The sequence below is a fragment of the Malaclemys terrapin genome, chromosome 18 (genome assembly GCF_027887155.1).
Source record: "Malaclemys terrapin pileata isolate rMalTer1 chromosome 18, rMalTer1.hap1, whole genome shotgun sequence".
In the NCBI taxonomy this organism is placed as follows: Eukaryota; Metazoa; Chordata; order Testudines; family Emydidae; genus Malaclemys; species Malaclemys terrapin.
The window spans coordinates 16,265,181-16,282,634 of NC_071522.1; the positions used below are offsets into that span (position 1 = coordinate 16,265,181).

Below are 17,454 nucleotides of genomic sequence, written 5' to 3' on the forward strand. Positions count from 1 at the left end.
TCCCTTTCTACTCCCTCTGTGACTTTCCTGTTATTTATGCTGTTTCCTGGGCATACGGATGTATAGATGGTAGCAGACAAAGAAAGAAATATCAAAACCAAGTGGTTTTTTGTTGTCTAACTTTACAGCATTTTGATTTCTCTGGATTTAAAATGCTGAAGCTTTTGCCCTTTCGCTAATCTTCCAAGTGACTATCAAAGGAAAAAGATCTGAACTTGTTGTCTATCCTGGGGCTGCTTTGGTGATGGTGAGAGGCTCCTAAGTTGGTACCAGGTGACTCAAACTAGACTACCACAAGTCGGGGAAATTCAAACTGAGCATGCACAACAGAGAAGCCAGAGAGGAAGTACAGAAGAATGCAGGGCTTTCACTAAACTGTGCTTTCTTTTCGTAAAGTTTCTTTTTACAACATAGAGTCACCAGTACTGGGCTTCGAAGCAATCACTATTTCTCATTCAGGTCTGCAGACGGCTCTAACCGGACATTTTTCAGGGCACAATGTTCATTCTGTAGGTGTAACTGGGCAGGAGAGAACTTGATTTGGCTTTTTACGTATTTGATATTGTAATACACCTCTACCCCGATAGAACGCTGTCCTCGGGAGCCAAAAAATCTTACCGCATTATAGGTGAAACCGCGTAATATCGAACTTGCTTTGATCCACCGGAGCGCGCTGCCCCCGCTCCCCGGAGCGCTGCTTTACCACGTTATATCCGAATTAGTGTTATATCGGGGTAGAGATGTATAATTGACTCAAGAAAACCACTAGCATTACACTCTGATGTACCGATCCTGTACAGCAAAGCATTGTTATACAAACCTTCATGGCACTGCGCTGTACTATTGTTTTTAATGGACTTTTTAAAAATAAAACAAATAAAGATGGTGGCCAAAATATTTCATTCCTCGAGTGGCTGCCTAAGGCTAGGATTCCAAATCTACAGGCAGGCACTGAAATAAAATAGTTATCCAGCTTCATGATGCTTTGTTGATTTGGCCCATGTGCAGACATGGAGAGTCTAATTTTAGTTTTAGTTTAGCCGACTGGATAGAGTAGCTCAGGAGAGGATAATGTAATATGTGAGGGAGCCTTTCACCTCCACTTGACTTGAATTCAACCCAGGTCAGCAGTGAGTACCACCGAATGGTTGTTTGGTGCCCTACATAAAGTGAGTTGATCGGTTCAGGTCCAGTTCCTGGTGCGCAAATGTCTGTGTTATTTACAAATGAACACCCCCACAAGGAGTATCCTGCTTGGTGGGCTCAGCAGAGGACTGAATTGGGCAGGGAGAATAAACTTCCTCTCACACACCTATGGCTGGGTCCCTTCTGGTCGGGGCGGAGGGAGAAGCTTGCCCTGTTGCTTTTTATCGGTCTGTGGAGAAACAGGACTTTCCGTGAAGTGGTGTTAATTTAGCACCTTATACCTGCACTAAATACACCCAAAAAAGGAAGGGAAAAAAGTCTAGAACACAAAGAATACCTATGTGAACTGAGTCAATTATCAACACAATACCACCAGGGTAAGTGGAATCTGCTGGCAAACTTCATTAGGCCCAAATTAACAAACCAATGGAACTTAAAACGCTCTACATATGTTTCCTGAGTGTAATTAGAAATATGTAGGAGCATGTAATTAACATGTAGATGTGTGGGGCCAGATTCCCACTTGGGAAATAAATGTAGCTGCACTGATGCCCATTGAGAAATGCCTTACTGTATAATACACAAAAATTATGCAAGTTCTTGTTTATGGTAGTCCATTATCACATACATTAAGTCAATGGAGCTGTGCCAAATTTATACCAGCTGAGGACATGGCGCAGCATATGCAATCATTTATTTAAGTACATAAGTACTAGCATAATTTGTGTGAGCTGCACAATAAGACTTCTCAATAATTAATCACTTGGATGACATCAATGAGCTAAGCATAGATAAGCCAGGTCAGTTTGCCTAGAGCTGAACTGGCATTGATACCTAGAAACTACAATAACTGGTGCTTGGAAATGCATATCATAATTACAAAATATTTGTTAAATGCATCTTGTATTCGTTCAGCTCTTGGTGCCATGGGGGAAACAGTGCAAGGGAGGGGAAAAAACACCTGCAACTTTGGGGTGTTTTCACAGTTTCGATCCCTTATTAACAACACAAATACATTTCTTGTCTGCTACCATCTACAATACATCAACTGAGCTACGTACCATTCAAAGCAGCGTAAGCTTTTTCCAGTGATGTTATCCGTCTAGGGGCTACAGCACAAGTTAAAAGGAGAGAGAAAGAGAGAGAGAGAGAGCAATGAGTGCTGTTTCTCAGTAGTTCCTTTGCACAATATTCAAAAACAGCACAAATCCCAGTACCGCATTGTAAATGACAATATGAACCTTCTCTGGTCTCTAACCTCATTGGTGGAAAGATCTCATCAGCAGATAAATATTGCTATGAGAACTTCATAAACATGATCAGGTGGCATAAACCAGGCCCCAGTTCAGCACAGTATTTAAGCACGTGAATAGTCCCACTGACTTCAACAGAACTACTCAACTGCATGAAGCAAAGTCTTAAAGACATTGTTGGAATTTGGGCTGTGTTGATTACAGGACCCCTTTCTCAACATGTTTCAGTTGTTTTGATACACTGAAGGAAGAAGCCCTCTAACCCAGGATGCAATTAACTTTAAACATTAAACATATATTCCTTACACTGAATATGCATGGAGTGAAACTGACCCTGTGTGGAGGGCCACCCCAAGGGCTACGGTCTTCAACCTTAGCTTGTGGTCTTGGGTGAGAAATGGTGCCGAGAACTGCACAGGGCTGAATTATACACTGGGTGCACAGTACCCTTATTTGCTCGTTCTCTTTCCGAGCTTAGCCAGGATGGAAGGACTCATTTATATTCCAAGGAAGCCTGCCACAGGCATTCAGGGGAGATATTGCAAACCACTCAATCACCTGCAAACATGCCACATAATCACTTCTGAAGTATATGTGACATCACGTGAAACACATACACAGAGGAAACCAAAATCTCCCTGTATGGGGAGCAGAATGTCCGAAGTCCTTAAATGTAAATATGGCTAAAAAAAGGAGAATAAACGTCATAGGGGGAACTTATACAGGCAAAGGATGAAGGGTGAAAGGAAGATTCTGAGAACTGCCTTTCTTAGCCAGTGCTGTGAAGAGTATAATAGAGAGATTAGAGTCCTGCATGAGCTTTGATTTCCTGCCAGACTCAGCTTCCAGGCTGCAGTGGGGAGAAAAGAGCAGGATAAAGGGGCAAACGTTGTACCTTGCTAGAGAAAAGGGGCTCTGCAGTGCATTTATTAGGTGGCAGGGTGAGAGCGAGACCTGAAATTGACTACTGAAAAAGCAGTGGAGGTTGCAGCGAGGAAAATGCTACGGCTAAAGCTGATGAAAAGTAAACAGGATAATTGTGTTAGTTCTGTAGCAATGGGGAGGAAAAGAGAGAAAAAGGGACCCCTAAGGAGATGCTGGCTCTAGTCACCATCTATGCAATGACAAGTGATATCAAAAAGGAATGAATTTCCTGGGGAAAACCAACAGCAACAGAGCTAGGACCAGAATTCGCATTACGGTACAAACAAAAATGAAGCAGATCATTATGATAAAGCTGACAGTTCCATGGGGAGAGGAATGTGAGGTGCCGTGGCAAACAAGCTAATGAGGAAAGTCTGATCAAGCTATGGTAATCAGAGGCTGGAGGTGATGGTGACTGGAGATGGATAGAGAAGTACCCAGCGTGAATACGGTTACAGAGAAAGACCAGCATTCTGGGCACTGAAGAATTGTGAGAGGCGGGAGGAGACACACACAGAGAGAGAATTCACTAAGGGGAGATACAAATAGTCTGTTAGGTTCTCATAAAAGCAAACATTTCAAACAAAAGCTTAAGAGAACCGGCACTGAAATAAATGAGATAAAACAGAAAACAATAATATTTTTATATTCCTCATACTGAATGCATAAGTCTCTATAATCTTGTGCCCAGCCATTTACAGTACAGACTCTTATTTAGCTCAGTGGAGTCAAATCAAACAGAAAAAGAACGGTTACTCACCTTCTCGTAACTGTTCTTCGAGATGTGTTGCTCATGTCCATTCCAACTAGGAGTGTGTGCGCCGTGTGCACAGTCATCGGAAAGGTTTTTCCCCTGGCAGCACCCGTCGGGTCAGCGGGAGCGGCACCTTCATGGTGCTCAATATATGACCCAGCCGACCCGGCGCGTCCTCAGTTCCTTCTTGCCGGCTACTCCGACAGAGGGGAAGGTGGGCAGGTTTGGAATGGATATGAGCAACACATCTCGAAGAACAGTTACAAGAAGGTGACTAACCGTTCTTTCTTCTTCGAGTGCTTGCTCATATCGATTCCCATTAGGCGACTCCCAAGCCTTACCTAGGTGGTGGGGTCGGAGTTATGGAATCGCTGATTAGAGCACTGCTCTGCTGACAGCTGCATCATCTCTGGTGTGCTGGACGATGGCGTAACGAGAGGTGAACGTATGCACCAAGGACCAAGTTGCTGCCCTGCAGATTTCTTGTATCGGGACCTGGGCCAGGAACGCCGCTGATGAGGCCTGAGCCCTCGTGGAGTGTGCCATAAGTGCCAGAGATGGGATTTTGACTAACTCGCAGCACATGCAGATGCAGGACGTGATCCAGGAAGATATTCTTTGCGATGAGACCGGGAGGCCTTTCATCCAGTTCGCCACCGCTATGAACAACTGGTTAGACTTTCTGAACGAATTCATGTGCTTGATGTAGAAGGCTGGTGCCTGCCGAACATCCAGGGAGTGCAGCCTCTGCTCACGGTTACTGGCATGAGGCTTAGGAAAGAAAAACGGGCAGGTATAGGTCTTAACTCGTGTGAAAAAAATGACACAACTTTAGGAAGAAAGGCCGGGTGAGGCCTAAGTTGCACCTTATCCTTGTGGATGACCGTGTAAGGTGGGTCAGAGGTGAGGGCCTTCAACTCAGACACCCTGCGTGCTGAGGTAATGGCTACCAGAAGAGCTACTCTGTACAATAGATAGAGGAGGGAGCAAGTCGCTTGCTGTTCAAACAGGGGCCCCATTAGTTTGGAGAGGACCAAGTTCAGGTCCCACGCAGGAACTGGCTGTCTAATCTGGGGGTGGAGATATTCCAGGCCCTTGAGAAAATGTCCCACCAGGGGTTGGCAGATACGGCATGTCCGGACGCCCCCTGGGTGGAAGGTCGAGAGAGCAGCGAGGTGTACCTTGATGGACGATGCTGCCAGGCCTTGTTGATTTAGGTGCAGGAGGTACTCTAGGATGAGTGGGATAGGCACCTGTATTGGAAGTGTGTCATGCTGGGCACACCAGCAAGTGAACCTTTTCCACTTAGCTAGATAAGTGGCCCTGACGGATGGTTTCCTGCTGCCAAGTAGGACCTCCCATACAGGTTCCGAGCACAGAAGTTCCATGGGGTTTAACCATGAAGCTTCCAAGCCGTGAGATGGAGGGCCTTGAGGTCTGGGTGGAGCAGGCAACCATGGTCCTGAGTAATCAGGTTGGGGTTGAGTGGCAACGCAATTGGGGCAACCACTGACAGTTCCAAGAGTGTGGTGTACCAGTGTTGTCGAGGCCATGCCGGGGCCACCAGGATTACCTCTACTCTGTCCCTGCGGACCTTGAGAAGAACCTTGTGCACTAGAGGGAACGGGGGAAAGTCATACAACAGGCCGTCTCCTCAGGGTAGCAGAAACACATCCGTGACCGAGCCTGGGCTGTGATTCTGGAAGGAGCAGAACATCGGGCACTTCCTGTTGCTGCAGTTGGCAAACAGGTCGACCTGAGGAAACCCCCACCTTTGGAAAATGAGGTGCATGCGGAAGGACCTGCTAAGGTGGTCTGCTAGGTTGTTCTGAACTCCTGGTAGATAGGACGCTTCCAGGTGAATGGAGGGTGCTATGCAGCCGGAGGGCTTCTCGACACAACGGGGAGGAACGGGCTCCACCCTGCTTGTTGATGTAAAACATGGCAGTGGTGTTGTCCATCCTCACTGCCACGCACTGGCCTTGCAGCCGGGCCATGCTAGGCGTACTGCCCTGAGCTCCCTGATGTTGACATGAAGAGAGAGCTCGTCTCAAGACCATAGGCCCTGAGTTTGCAGATCTCCCAAACGCGCACCCCAACGCAGAGCTGTCGCGTCCATTACTGGGAACAAGGAGGGCTTGCGGGACCGAAGTCAACGGTGCTGGCTCCAAAGTTTTCGGCACTGGGGGTTCCTCCCTGGAACGCGCCCCATTGGCCAGTTCCGAGAGGTTGGGCCCCGAAGTTGGGGAACCACTCCTCCCCTGTTTCCGGTGCTGTTTCTGACCCGGGGAATGGGACTGGTGCCAAGTCGTCTCCGACTGTTTCCGCACCGGAGAGCGGCGGTGCTGCGGGTCTCTTCCAGAGTCCTTCCGCGGTGCCATCTCCGCCGCTGCCAGGACACTACGCACCGATGCACTCGGGGCTGGGTCCTGCCGCGCCGATGCTGATTGCAGTCTAAGTGCCGCCTCCATGAGGAGCTGCTTCAGTCTAAAGTCCTGCTCCTTCTTCATTCTCGAGTGAAACCCTATGCAAATCCTGCACTTATCTGCCTGATGAGTTTCCCCCCAGACACTTTAAGCAAGCGTCGTGGGGGTCACCCGTTGGCATAGGCTTGTTGCAGGACTTGCAAGGTTTGAATGGAACCTCCCACTCTTGACAGTGAACTATTAAGACTATACTAATTAATAACTAACTAAACTAACTAAGGAAAACAAACACTAAGTAAATAGAGCTAGGGAAACATGGAGAGTTTACTGAGCAAGACACCACAGTTCCAACGGCTGTCACTGGCGGTAAAAAGGAACTGAGGAGGCGCCGGGTCGGCAAGGTCATATATAGAGCGCTATGGAGGCGCCACTCCAGGTGGCTCCACAGCCGACCTGATGGGTGCTGCTAGGGGAAAACTTTCCAACGACTGCACGCGGTGCGGGCACGCCTGACTGGAATGGATATGAGCAATCACTCAAAGCAGCTTGGGCTTTGTAACCAGCCGATGCAAATCACAACATTTCTGTGCAGAATGTCTCAGTTTGACGTGAAGCAGGGGACTCCATGTTCACTTTTGCCGATTATGGAGAAACCAGATGCAGATAATTTATCCCCTACTAATATCTGTGTTTATGTTGCCTGGTGCTATACACGGAGGAGGAAGGTGCTACTCCTCAGTGTAAATAATGGATTCACACTCTGGCCCTTCATTTTGTCCCATTTTAATTCCAAACCACTACTTAGTGTTTTACTCCATTAACGAGTTTAAATGACTCCTTGTTGCTGCCGCCCCTATCATGAATGTGTAAACAGTGGCATTACATCATAGAATCGTAGGGCTGGAAGCGACCTCAAAAGGTCATCTAGTCCAGTCCCCTGCACTCAGGGGTTCTCAAACTGGGGGTTGGGAACCCCTGAGGGGGTCGTGAGGTTATTACATGGGGGGGTCAGGAGCTTTCAACCTCCACCTCAAACTCCGCTTTGCTTCCAGCATTTATAATGGTGTTAAATATATAAAAAAGTGTTTTAATTTATAAGGGTGTGGGGGGAGTTGCACTCAGAGACTTGATATGTGAAAGGGGCCACCAGTACAAAAGTTTGAGAACCACTGATATTCTAGACCATCCCTGACAGGTGTTTGTCTAACCTGCTCTTAAAAATCTCCAATGATGGAGATTCTACAACCACCCTAAGCAATTTATTCCAGTGCTTAACCACCCTGACAGTTAGGAAGTTTTTCCTAATGTCCAACCTAAACTGCCTTTGCTGCAATTTAAGCTCATTGCTTCTTGTCCTATCCTCAGAGTTTGAGAACATTTTCTCTCTCTCCTCTTTGTGACAACGTTTTATGTACTTAAAAATGGTTATGTTCCCTCTCAGTCTCCTCTTCTCCAAATTAAATAAACCCAATTTTTTATATCTTCCCTTATAGGTCATGTTTTCTAGACCTTTACTCATTTTTGTTGCTCAGCAAATTAACTCATTTGAACTAAATGGGCTTCCATCCAACTTCTCCCCTACGAACGATGCTTCCTGGGCCCTATATGGCTCATTGCGTTTGTATGGGCAAGGCCAGATTCTGATCTCCGTGACCCCAGTGTAAATCTGAAGTAACTGCACTGAAGTTACCCAACATTTTCACCGGTGTAACCAAGAACAGAATTCAGATCACTGACCCTATACTTCTTGTTTATATATTTTCTCTAGGCTGTACATGGTTTATGTCACATAACTTCTTTTCACAAATTATACTCTCTCTAAACACTTGATAGCTTATTTGGACTCCCTCTTTTCAAATACTGACAAGCCCCCAATTGACAGAGCTCAAAGTGTGGCTTACCCGGGGTCGTATCAAGAGGAATTATTAACCCCGTTCTTACCTGTGAGATTCCTATTTATACAGTCCAACATCACCACTTAATGAGCTCCAATATAATTTGCTACTGATCACCCCCTCCTCGAGCCTTCTCAGTGTTACTAATGGTCGTTGTTTATTAATGGCATCACAACCACACTTTGAGGCCCCAGGTGAGATCGGTGCACCCCACTGTGTTTATGGTGCCAGGCGCTGTGCATGCAGAAAATAAGAGCCAAGTCCCTGCTCCGACGATCGTACCGTGTAACGAGACAAGACAAAGTGTGGGTGGACGGGAGGATCTGCACCCCCATTTTACAGATGGGAACTCAGACACTAGGAGAACAACAAAAGGTGGAAGATTAAGCAGTCCCTCCCACACATCTTTATCTTGAACCGTCCTGCTATTCCTGCTGCACCCTCCCTCCCCCTGCTCAGCAGAATCATCGCACTCGGTTTGCACACCCAATTTACGTGGCTTTCAGACCAGCTCGTAGCACTGTCTAACTTCACCACTGAGTCTGGCCCAGAGGTTTCCATGGGAGTTCGATCTGCTTACACCAGGGCTGCATTTGGCCCAGTACGTGTAGCGAGGTGACAGTGAGAAAACGTTGAGAATTAGAGTGCAAGTAAGCAGAGCAATGAGAAAAAGAGGGGCTAGAGCTTTCAAATTCTACCAAGAAAGCAAAAAGAAAAAGGGAATGAACGTGGTATGGGCCAAGTTACTTGTGCAACTGACAATCAGTCAAGGTAATTGGCCAAGGGACCAGACTTAACCTCCCTACTTGAAGGTAACCAGTCATTGGATCATAGGTAGTTTAGACAGGAGCTAATATGGAGAAATATACAACAGTGTTTTCCCACCTTGGACGTGAATGGATACCCTACCTCACAGCAGCCCCTCATCAGGGGAGCAGAACATCCCCACTTTCAATAAACTAGGGAAGCACTAATAGATGCCAGTGGAAATGGGTTTAGCTGCTCTGAGCACTGAATCCCAATTCAACAATTCATGTAAACCATTCCAGCATGAAAGTTACGACTGAGACACTTAATCATGAGCAGCTAATGTTCAGCCTTGGAAACGAAGCAATGGTTCCCTGGCTAATGCTCCCAGTCCATTTGAAAGGCGAGTGCAGAATGTTAATTATTCCTTGCCCACTAACCCTTAGTTTCTGAACAGTTACAAATTTGATTTGCCCCTCGGTTGTGATTTTCTGCCTATTAAGCTTTCCTCACTGCACTAACTCAAGCAAGATCCTCACGTGCCAGGGGCTACAAAAAAGTCACCCATCATAATCTAGAAGACAGCCTCACGGTTTCGTCCTCTGATGCGAATTTACAGGCACAAGTGAGGGCCTATAATAGGCTAGAAGTGTTGCCTGAAACCTTAGCGGATCTTCAGCCAGCTGACAAAGTGTTATGTGGGTTCTGCTGACTGAACAAGGAAGATGACTCACTAGTCCACCTGCATATAAGGTAGCTGGGAGTGACTCTTGGAGGGAGAGAGGATCTATGGTGTGGACTGAACACTTCTGAGGGAGGAGCCTGTAAGAGCAGCCAACCCTGGCGAGAAGCCTTGAGCTAAACTTTTGTTTATTGCTGAACTCTTTCATTAACAAATCAAAACTCCAGAAAGGCAGTGAATTTCGACTCTGCATACAGATATGCAGCTGTCCAGCTACATGACTATGCCCACAAGACAGGTAGCTGGATGTCTACATACCCTCCTCTGTGCTCACAGTTATTTGCAGGCACAAAAGGGAAGACCCTTTCGAGACCAGGTCAAAGCTTCACAGTAGATACTTTTTCTGCATTGTACATCTGCATAGACTGTAAGTTCCTTTAGGATCATGACTTCATCTCTATCTTGCATAGCATCAGGGACACCATGAGTACTTAACCAATATAATATCAATAATCTTACTATGGTGGAATGTACCACTGGGACATTCTAACCCCTGCTGATTAGGTAGCAACATCTACAACGGACAGCAGAATAAGCTAGAAGGCATTGAATGAGCAGATGGACATAATATTCTAAAGTTAAATGTTACAGCAATGCAAACTGGCAAGTTACATTTAGGGGAAACATTTAATGCATGTTATTCAGAGAAGGTAGCATGGACTCTGCAAGTATCCAGCTTTTTAGGAATACTGATTTCAAAGAAACATAAAAAGGAGGAAGTATTTGTTTTGGTGGAAAGAAAACCAGCCAAAGACACTTCCAACATTTCAGATGAACACTTCATTTTTTGTTTGTTTGATTTGAAAGCTTGATTAAAATAGAAAAAGAAAGATAATTAAGGTCCCGGTCCTACAAACACATATGCTGAACTTCAAGCGTTTGAGTCAGCTCGCTGAAGTCAATGCAACTGCTCTTAAACATATGAACATACACCTCTACCCTGATATAACGCTGTCCTCGGGAGCCAAAAAAATCTTACCGCGTTATAGGTGAAACCATGTTATATCAAACTTGCTTTGATCCGCCGGAGTGCGCAGCCCTGCCCCGCCCCCGGAGCACTGCTTTACCGCATTCTATCCGAATTCATGTTATATCGGGTCGCATTATATTGGGGTAGAGGTGTACAACCCAAAAGGATCTCCTGGCTCATCAAATCCAGCCTGCTCGTGTTGCAAGCAATCCCATTATACAATCTGATTCAGGAATGTATCAAACTCCTTAAAATTAGTTAGGTTGTATGACCCCACTACTTCTAATGCGGGCAGTTGCAGAACCTCATTCCTCTGATGGTTAGAAACCTTCTTCTAATTTCCAGCCTGAATTTATTCGTGACCAGTTCATACCCATTTATTCTTGGGCCAACACTGTCCTTTAGCAAGCTCCTCTCCCCTTGCACAGTTTACCCCCTTGGTTATTTGAAGGTAAGCACGTGTGTAAATGCTTGCAAGACTGGGACCTAGGTGAAAGAATATTTGCTGTGGGGTGACCAGTGATAATGCTGTCACTCTGGAAATAATTGGAGGATTTGTGTTCTCTGAAGAACATGGCAGAATACGAGATTCTGGCAAGGAAAAGGGGAGGTGATCATTGAAACAAGACAAAAGAAAAAATTAACGGAGGGCGTTAGCTGGTAATCACGTTATTACCTTCTGATACTTGTGAGGCCACTGCACATGCAAGTGAAAGAGAAAAGGAAAAACAACAAAGGCAAAAGAAAAGACAAGTTCAACGGGCTGGGATGAAGACTCAGTGTTTAAAAAAGGCTTTGAAGTTGCACAACAATTTACATGATCTGTTTGATTTTCCACCTTCAGACTACATCAGTAATAGCTTTAACATTTTATTATATATATTCATCGGGGGGGGGGGGGGGGGGAGTTAAGATAAGAAAGATTCCTCCTCCTTCTGCTACTCTTCCCGTTCGGTACCAGGACTGGGAGGGTAAGATAGAGCACTTGGGTCTGAACTTCAGACAGCAAAGGGAGAAATAGAAATAAATGTCCCTGAAATATGTTATGGTCGGGTCAATGTAAGATCAAGTGCGTTTCCCTGTTTGTTAGGAGTTTCGAATGGGAAATGTGCCACATCAAAGTCTGGTGGAGGATTGCAAAAAAGGATGCCTGGATGTGTGTTTTTTTTAATTAAAGAACACCGCCTGCCCTACTTTATTAATTGGAATATGGGAAATAATCTGTCAGTATGGTGGGGAGTTTTGGGAATAGGACAGATGGGGCTGGTGTGCATTTTCAATCAAAGCATATAAAAATTAACATACAGAAAGATTTTTTTTTTTTTTGAGCTAGATTACTTACACTTGATTTTTTTTTCAAAGGCTCGAATTAAGCCTGTTTGTATCTCTGTGCCTCAGGAAAGAAGAAAAGAAAGACAATTTATAGTGTTTATAGTGCTGGAATTTCAACCCCCTCCTCTTCCATCTCTTTTTATTTTAATACTGAAAGATCATTCCAGCCTAAAAAGGCCTCCAAAGGACTTTTCTCTGAACAGATAACATCAGCGGATTGAAAAGCAATCAGAAAATTAAAATTAAAAAACCTGAAAGTAAAGTTTGTTATTAAATACTTATTTTGAGGCGCTGCCCATAGGGCTATATCCAGCTAGATGGGATTCCTTTCCAGGGTAGCTATTGAGGTACCAAACCCTACTGCTGATACTGAAGCCCTATTTTGATGGCTTACTTGAGAGTTAAGTAGCATATAAAAGATTTGTGCAGACCTATAGTTACAAGCCAGGACATAGAGACTCAGCCGGTGTCTCTCTACCTCAGTGGCGGTAGAAGACTTCACTATTTTGGAGGTGAGATTTTCAAAAGAGCTGGTCTGACTTTGCTCCTGCAGGTAAAACTCTCAGTGACCTCAAGGGGAGCAGAGACAGGCCAGTCTATCTACGATACTTATTTGACCCATTACCAGAGTAGTTGAGCACCCCCAAATCTTTAATGTATTTATCTTCACACACCCCTGTAGGCAGGGCAGTGCTAATACCCCCATTGTACAGATGGGGAACTGAGGCAAAGCGACTTGCCAAGGTAACACAGGACTCTGGGGCAGAGCAAAGAATTGAATCCAGGTCTCCCAAGTGCCAGGCTGCTGTTCTAACAACTGGACCATCTGTCCAACCTTGTGCCCATTTGAAAATCCCACACTTTGATCACAAGGTTGCTGCAGGAACAACAATAATTAACACTTGTTCATTAGTGCCAAGGTGACTTAGTCCCATTCAGTACATAAGAATGGCCAAACTGGGTCAGACCAATGGTCCATCTAGCCCGGTACCCGGTTTCTAACAGCGGCTAGTGCCAGATTCTATAGAGGGAATGAACAGAACAGGGCAATTATCAAGTGATCCATCCCCCATCGTACAGTCCCAACTTTTGGCAGTCAGAGGTTTAGGAACACACCGAGCATGGGGCTGCAGCTCTGACCATCTTGGCTAATAGTCATTCTTCATATTTGAGTTTCTTCAGAATTCTTGGTTGACTATCATTTGGTCCGATGACTTATTACCATTCATTTATCAATTTGGGACAAAACCTCTTCTAATCACACCTCAATCTGGGACAGTTCCTCAGATCTGTCACCTAAAAAGAATGGCTCAGGTGTGGGAATCTCCCTCACATCCTCTGCAGTGAAGATGAATGTAAAGAATTCATTTAGCTTCTCTGCAACAGCCTGGTCTTCCTTGAGTGCTCCATTAGCACCTTGATCATACAGCGGCGCCAGTGATTGTTTGGCAGGCTTCTTGCTTCTGACTTACTTAAAAAAATTGCTGTTAGTTTGTCTCTCTTCTGCTAGTTTCTCTTTAAATTCTTTTTTGGCCTGCCTAATTATACTTTTACATTTGACTTGCCTGAGTTTAAGCTCCTTTCTATTTCCTCAGTAGGATTTGGCTTCCAATTTTTAAAGGGTGCCTTTTTGCCTCTCACTGTCTGTGTTTACTCTGTTCAGATAGAGAGGCATTTTTGGGTCCTCTGTTTTGTTTTTTTTTAATTTGGGGATATACATTTAGTTTGCACCTCCATTATGGTGTTTTAAAATAGTTTCCATGCAGCTTGCAGGCATTTCACTCTTGTGACTGTTCCTTTGAATTTCCATCGAACTACTGTGGTGTATTTCTTTGCTATTTCCCCCCCTACAAAGATGTTAAATTGAATTACATTATGCTTGCTGTTACTGAGCCATTCAGTAATATTCACGTCTAGGACCAGATCCTGTGCCCCACTTAGGACTAAATCAAGAATTGCCTCTCCCCTTGTGGACTGCAGAACTAAGTGCTCCAAGAAGCAGTCCTTTATGCTGTCTAGAAATTTTATCTCCTGTTACTACTGTCACCCGAAACTATTCAATAAAGAAATAATTTTAGATACGGGTTTCCACCAACCATTTATAGCCTTGGTTTAATTTATGCTCTTCATCTCAGCTGGATGATGAAAACAGGCTACTCAGGGCTTGTCTTCACTACAGGGGTAAGTCGACCTAAGTTATGTAGTTTAGGTCGACTTATCCCGGTGCCTTCACTGCACTGCACTGATGGGAGACGCTCTCCAGTCAACTTCCTTTACTCTTCTCGGAGTGCTGGAGAACCGGGGTCGACTGGAGAGTGCTCTGCTGTTGATTTAGCGGGTCTTCACTAGACCTGCTAAATCCACACCTGTTGCATCGAAGCAGCGTTGATCCTCCTGTAGTGAAGACAAGCCCTCAGTTTCACTTCTGTTTAGAGACAGTTTCACTGGACTTCCTAGCTTTCAGGCACTTCCCCAATGCTGTTGTGTTTGGGGAACAAACACTGAAAAAGGATGTTTAAATAAAAGCAAAAGAAAAACTGATTTTGATTTTTTTTTTTTAAATGTCAAGGAACCATTCTGTTCTTAGCTTTTAATAAAACCTGTTTTTTGTACAAGAAGCTGGGATTAAATGAACGTGACAGTATCCCTTGAATTTTAATTTTTTCTCTATTTTTTTTTTAAAGTTTCCAATTGTATGACAGATGAAAGATGATTAAAGCAAAAGCAATGAATATGCAAATGTGTATGTATGTGTAATAAAAGGGATAACAAAATACAGATTATTACAGTTAGTGCAAAAATACATTTTTCTTTATAAAAAATGCTCTTTTTGATTTAAGAGCTATTTTAGTGAGAAAACTTGCATTTTGGTCAAAAATTTTCAGGTTGTTGAAATAACCGGGTTCCCCCACCCCCCGGTGTCTTTGACAAAAAACACAAAACCTTCTACTACAAAGTCAGACAATAATTAAAAGTGTTATTCAAGGAAACTAACACTTTCTTCCCCCCTCTCCCCAACCTCTACAGAGTACGTAGCATTTCCAATGCGGCCGGCAGGTTGAACTGTTAATACTTCAGCTCTGATCTGCTCCCCACTAATGGTCTGATTTGATTTGAGTCAGAGCTGTTCTAACTGTAAACACACAGGTTTTCCATTAATTTATAGTGTAAAGAAATACTGGGCCAGGATTCACCTCTCAATCTCATGCCAATATTATGTCCCTGCACCTTCATTGAAATTAAGGCCTGTTTCACCAGATCCAGCGACGTGACCGGTCTAGGAACTCAATGCCTGTTACTGCAGTGGAGAGGGTGCTTTATAAGTGATACACTTTTCAATTAAATTAAGGCCTGATGGAAAGGCTATGGAAGTCAATTGTAGCCTTTCCATTGACTTAAGTGGGCCATAGCTTTGGCTCCATTGGATTAAGAGGGTCTTAAGTATTGCACAAGCCTTGTGCTTAGCAAGGGTGTATTTCACCCAGCTACACCAATCGTTAAACTCACGGCTCTCACCTCCTTGCCACTCCCATCACGGGTTCCTAAATGTTTTCCTCTCTATTGCATTTGCCATCTGCAAGCAATGCTGGCCAGGCAGACAGAAAGCAGTCAACAAAGGAGGCAGCATTTTGTCATTTCTATGCATGGCCGATCAGCAGTTGTAAATACTTTTTTAAAAATAAAGTAGCTGGGTGTTTAACTGCAAACTAGGTCTTTCTCCTACTTCTCTGAACTGCGGGTAGTTTAAAAACCGGGCAGGAGACTGAACTATTCCAATAGTGAACAGGAAAGGATTGGGAGAAATTCCTGCAAGATATTTTCTGTGATACCACCTCCCAAGTGCTTTTACATGTGGGCTTTGACTTCTGAAAGTTTGTCACAACTAAAACAAAGCTGGTCCCCAACAGGCCCACCTATGGCCAAGAAGCTACGATATTTTCTACGTCACCACTAGCAGGTGTTGACACCAGAGAGGCAGTGCTGAGAAGTCCAAGGCTGACCTTGAAAAGACAGGAGGATGGGAAATCAACTTGTGCTAAATCAAGAAGGGGCAAAGCTGAGATGGGAACTTCACAGGCGAGCCCATGTGAGTATTAATTCATTACGGGTTCAAATAGAGAAAAGCAACGAACATTGTTTGGGGCGGTGGATTAAATTCTGAAAGACAGAATACAGCTGATGACTTAAAATCAATAAAGCGTAATCTCTGTGTTACAGAAAGCAACTGAGATGATTCCCAGATAGAGTTCCAGAGGATCTTTAATTGCACATACAGCAAACAAATCTCACCTCTTTCTAGTCTCCTTCAAATATATAGTTTGATGTCTGTCCATACTTCCCTTTGACATATTCTAGCTACTTACAAAACAGCTTCATGGAGGAAAAACACCAACACATTCTTCAGTATATAATTCCTCTAGCTGGATGTCATTCTAATTGGAACACTGACTCCAGGATGTTTGAACTACCCACCCATTGCTTTGCATTCATCCATTTCCCACACCACTGTAAAGAAGAGTTGTGACTATGTACTGCAAAGGAGGGAGGAAGTTGGTAGCCAAAAATTAAAGAGATCTGCAGTGAACGCTGGATGTTCGTTACCAAATTCAGCCAAGTCTTTGGGCAGAGTAAAACGCTTCACTTCAGTAAGGACAAAGTTTGAAACCAAGAATCCCCAAATGTTACTCCTTTAGGAGAGGTAATGGGCCGATTGCTCCTTAGGCCAGGTCTTGTCTAGGCTTAGGATTTAGCAAATGATGGCCTGCGATGCAGCCACACCAACCTGCGAGTGCAGGCTTGGAAAGTCCTATTTTGCACCAACTGGGCTCACTGCTGCTTGAAGCCAGTGTAAGCTCAACTAGTACAAACTGCAGCTTTCCTTCTGTACACTTGGGGCTTTTTCACCAGGACAGATTATCCCAGTTGCTGGCCATCAATGGCTGAATCAGGGCCGATGCCAAGTACAGAAAAAGCCCTGCTGTTTGTAAAAAGGCTCTGAGGGAAACTTAAAAAAGGACCAGAACTAGATCCCAAGCAGGGGTTAATAGTCTCCAACTGGGCCTTGTCACAGCTGGGGGGCTAGACAAGTGCCACCCTTGAGAGAACAAAACCCAGTTGTTCCAGGAGAACAACTGAAAAAAAACAGAGGGGCTGTCTTGAAGGTGGAACTTTTTTTTTTTTTTTTTTTTTTAAATAGCTTAAAAATACAAAAGAAGAGACAGTACACAGACCTATTGAGGAGTCAGGTGACAAAGAGTGAAATAC

General features: G+C 44.5%; 1 protein-coding gene across 6 annotated transcripts in view; it reads right to left on the reverse strand.

Annotated features, from left to right (window-relative positions):
• GTF2IRD1 (GTF2I repeat domain containing 1) overlaps positions 1–17,454 on the reverse strand; it is a 169,867-nt gene that overhangs the window by 14,789 nt on the left and 137,624 nt on the right. For 5 of the 6 annotated variants that reach the window (XM_054008426.1, XM_054008425.1, XM_054008427.1 and 2 more), the window contains one exon: positions 2,208–2,255. The exons of the other annotated variant lie outside the window; for it this stretch is intronic. In XM_054008426.1, coding sequence (XP_053864401.1) covers positions 2,208–2,255 — 48 coding nt within the window. The remainder of the gene's footprint in view (positions 1–2,207; positions 2,256–17,454) is intronic. 6 annotated transcript variants of the gene reach the window in all.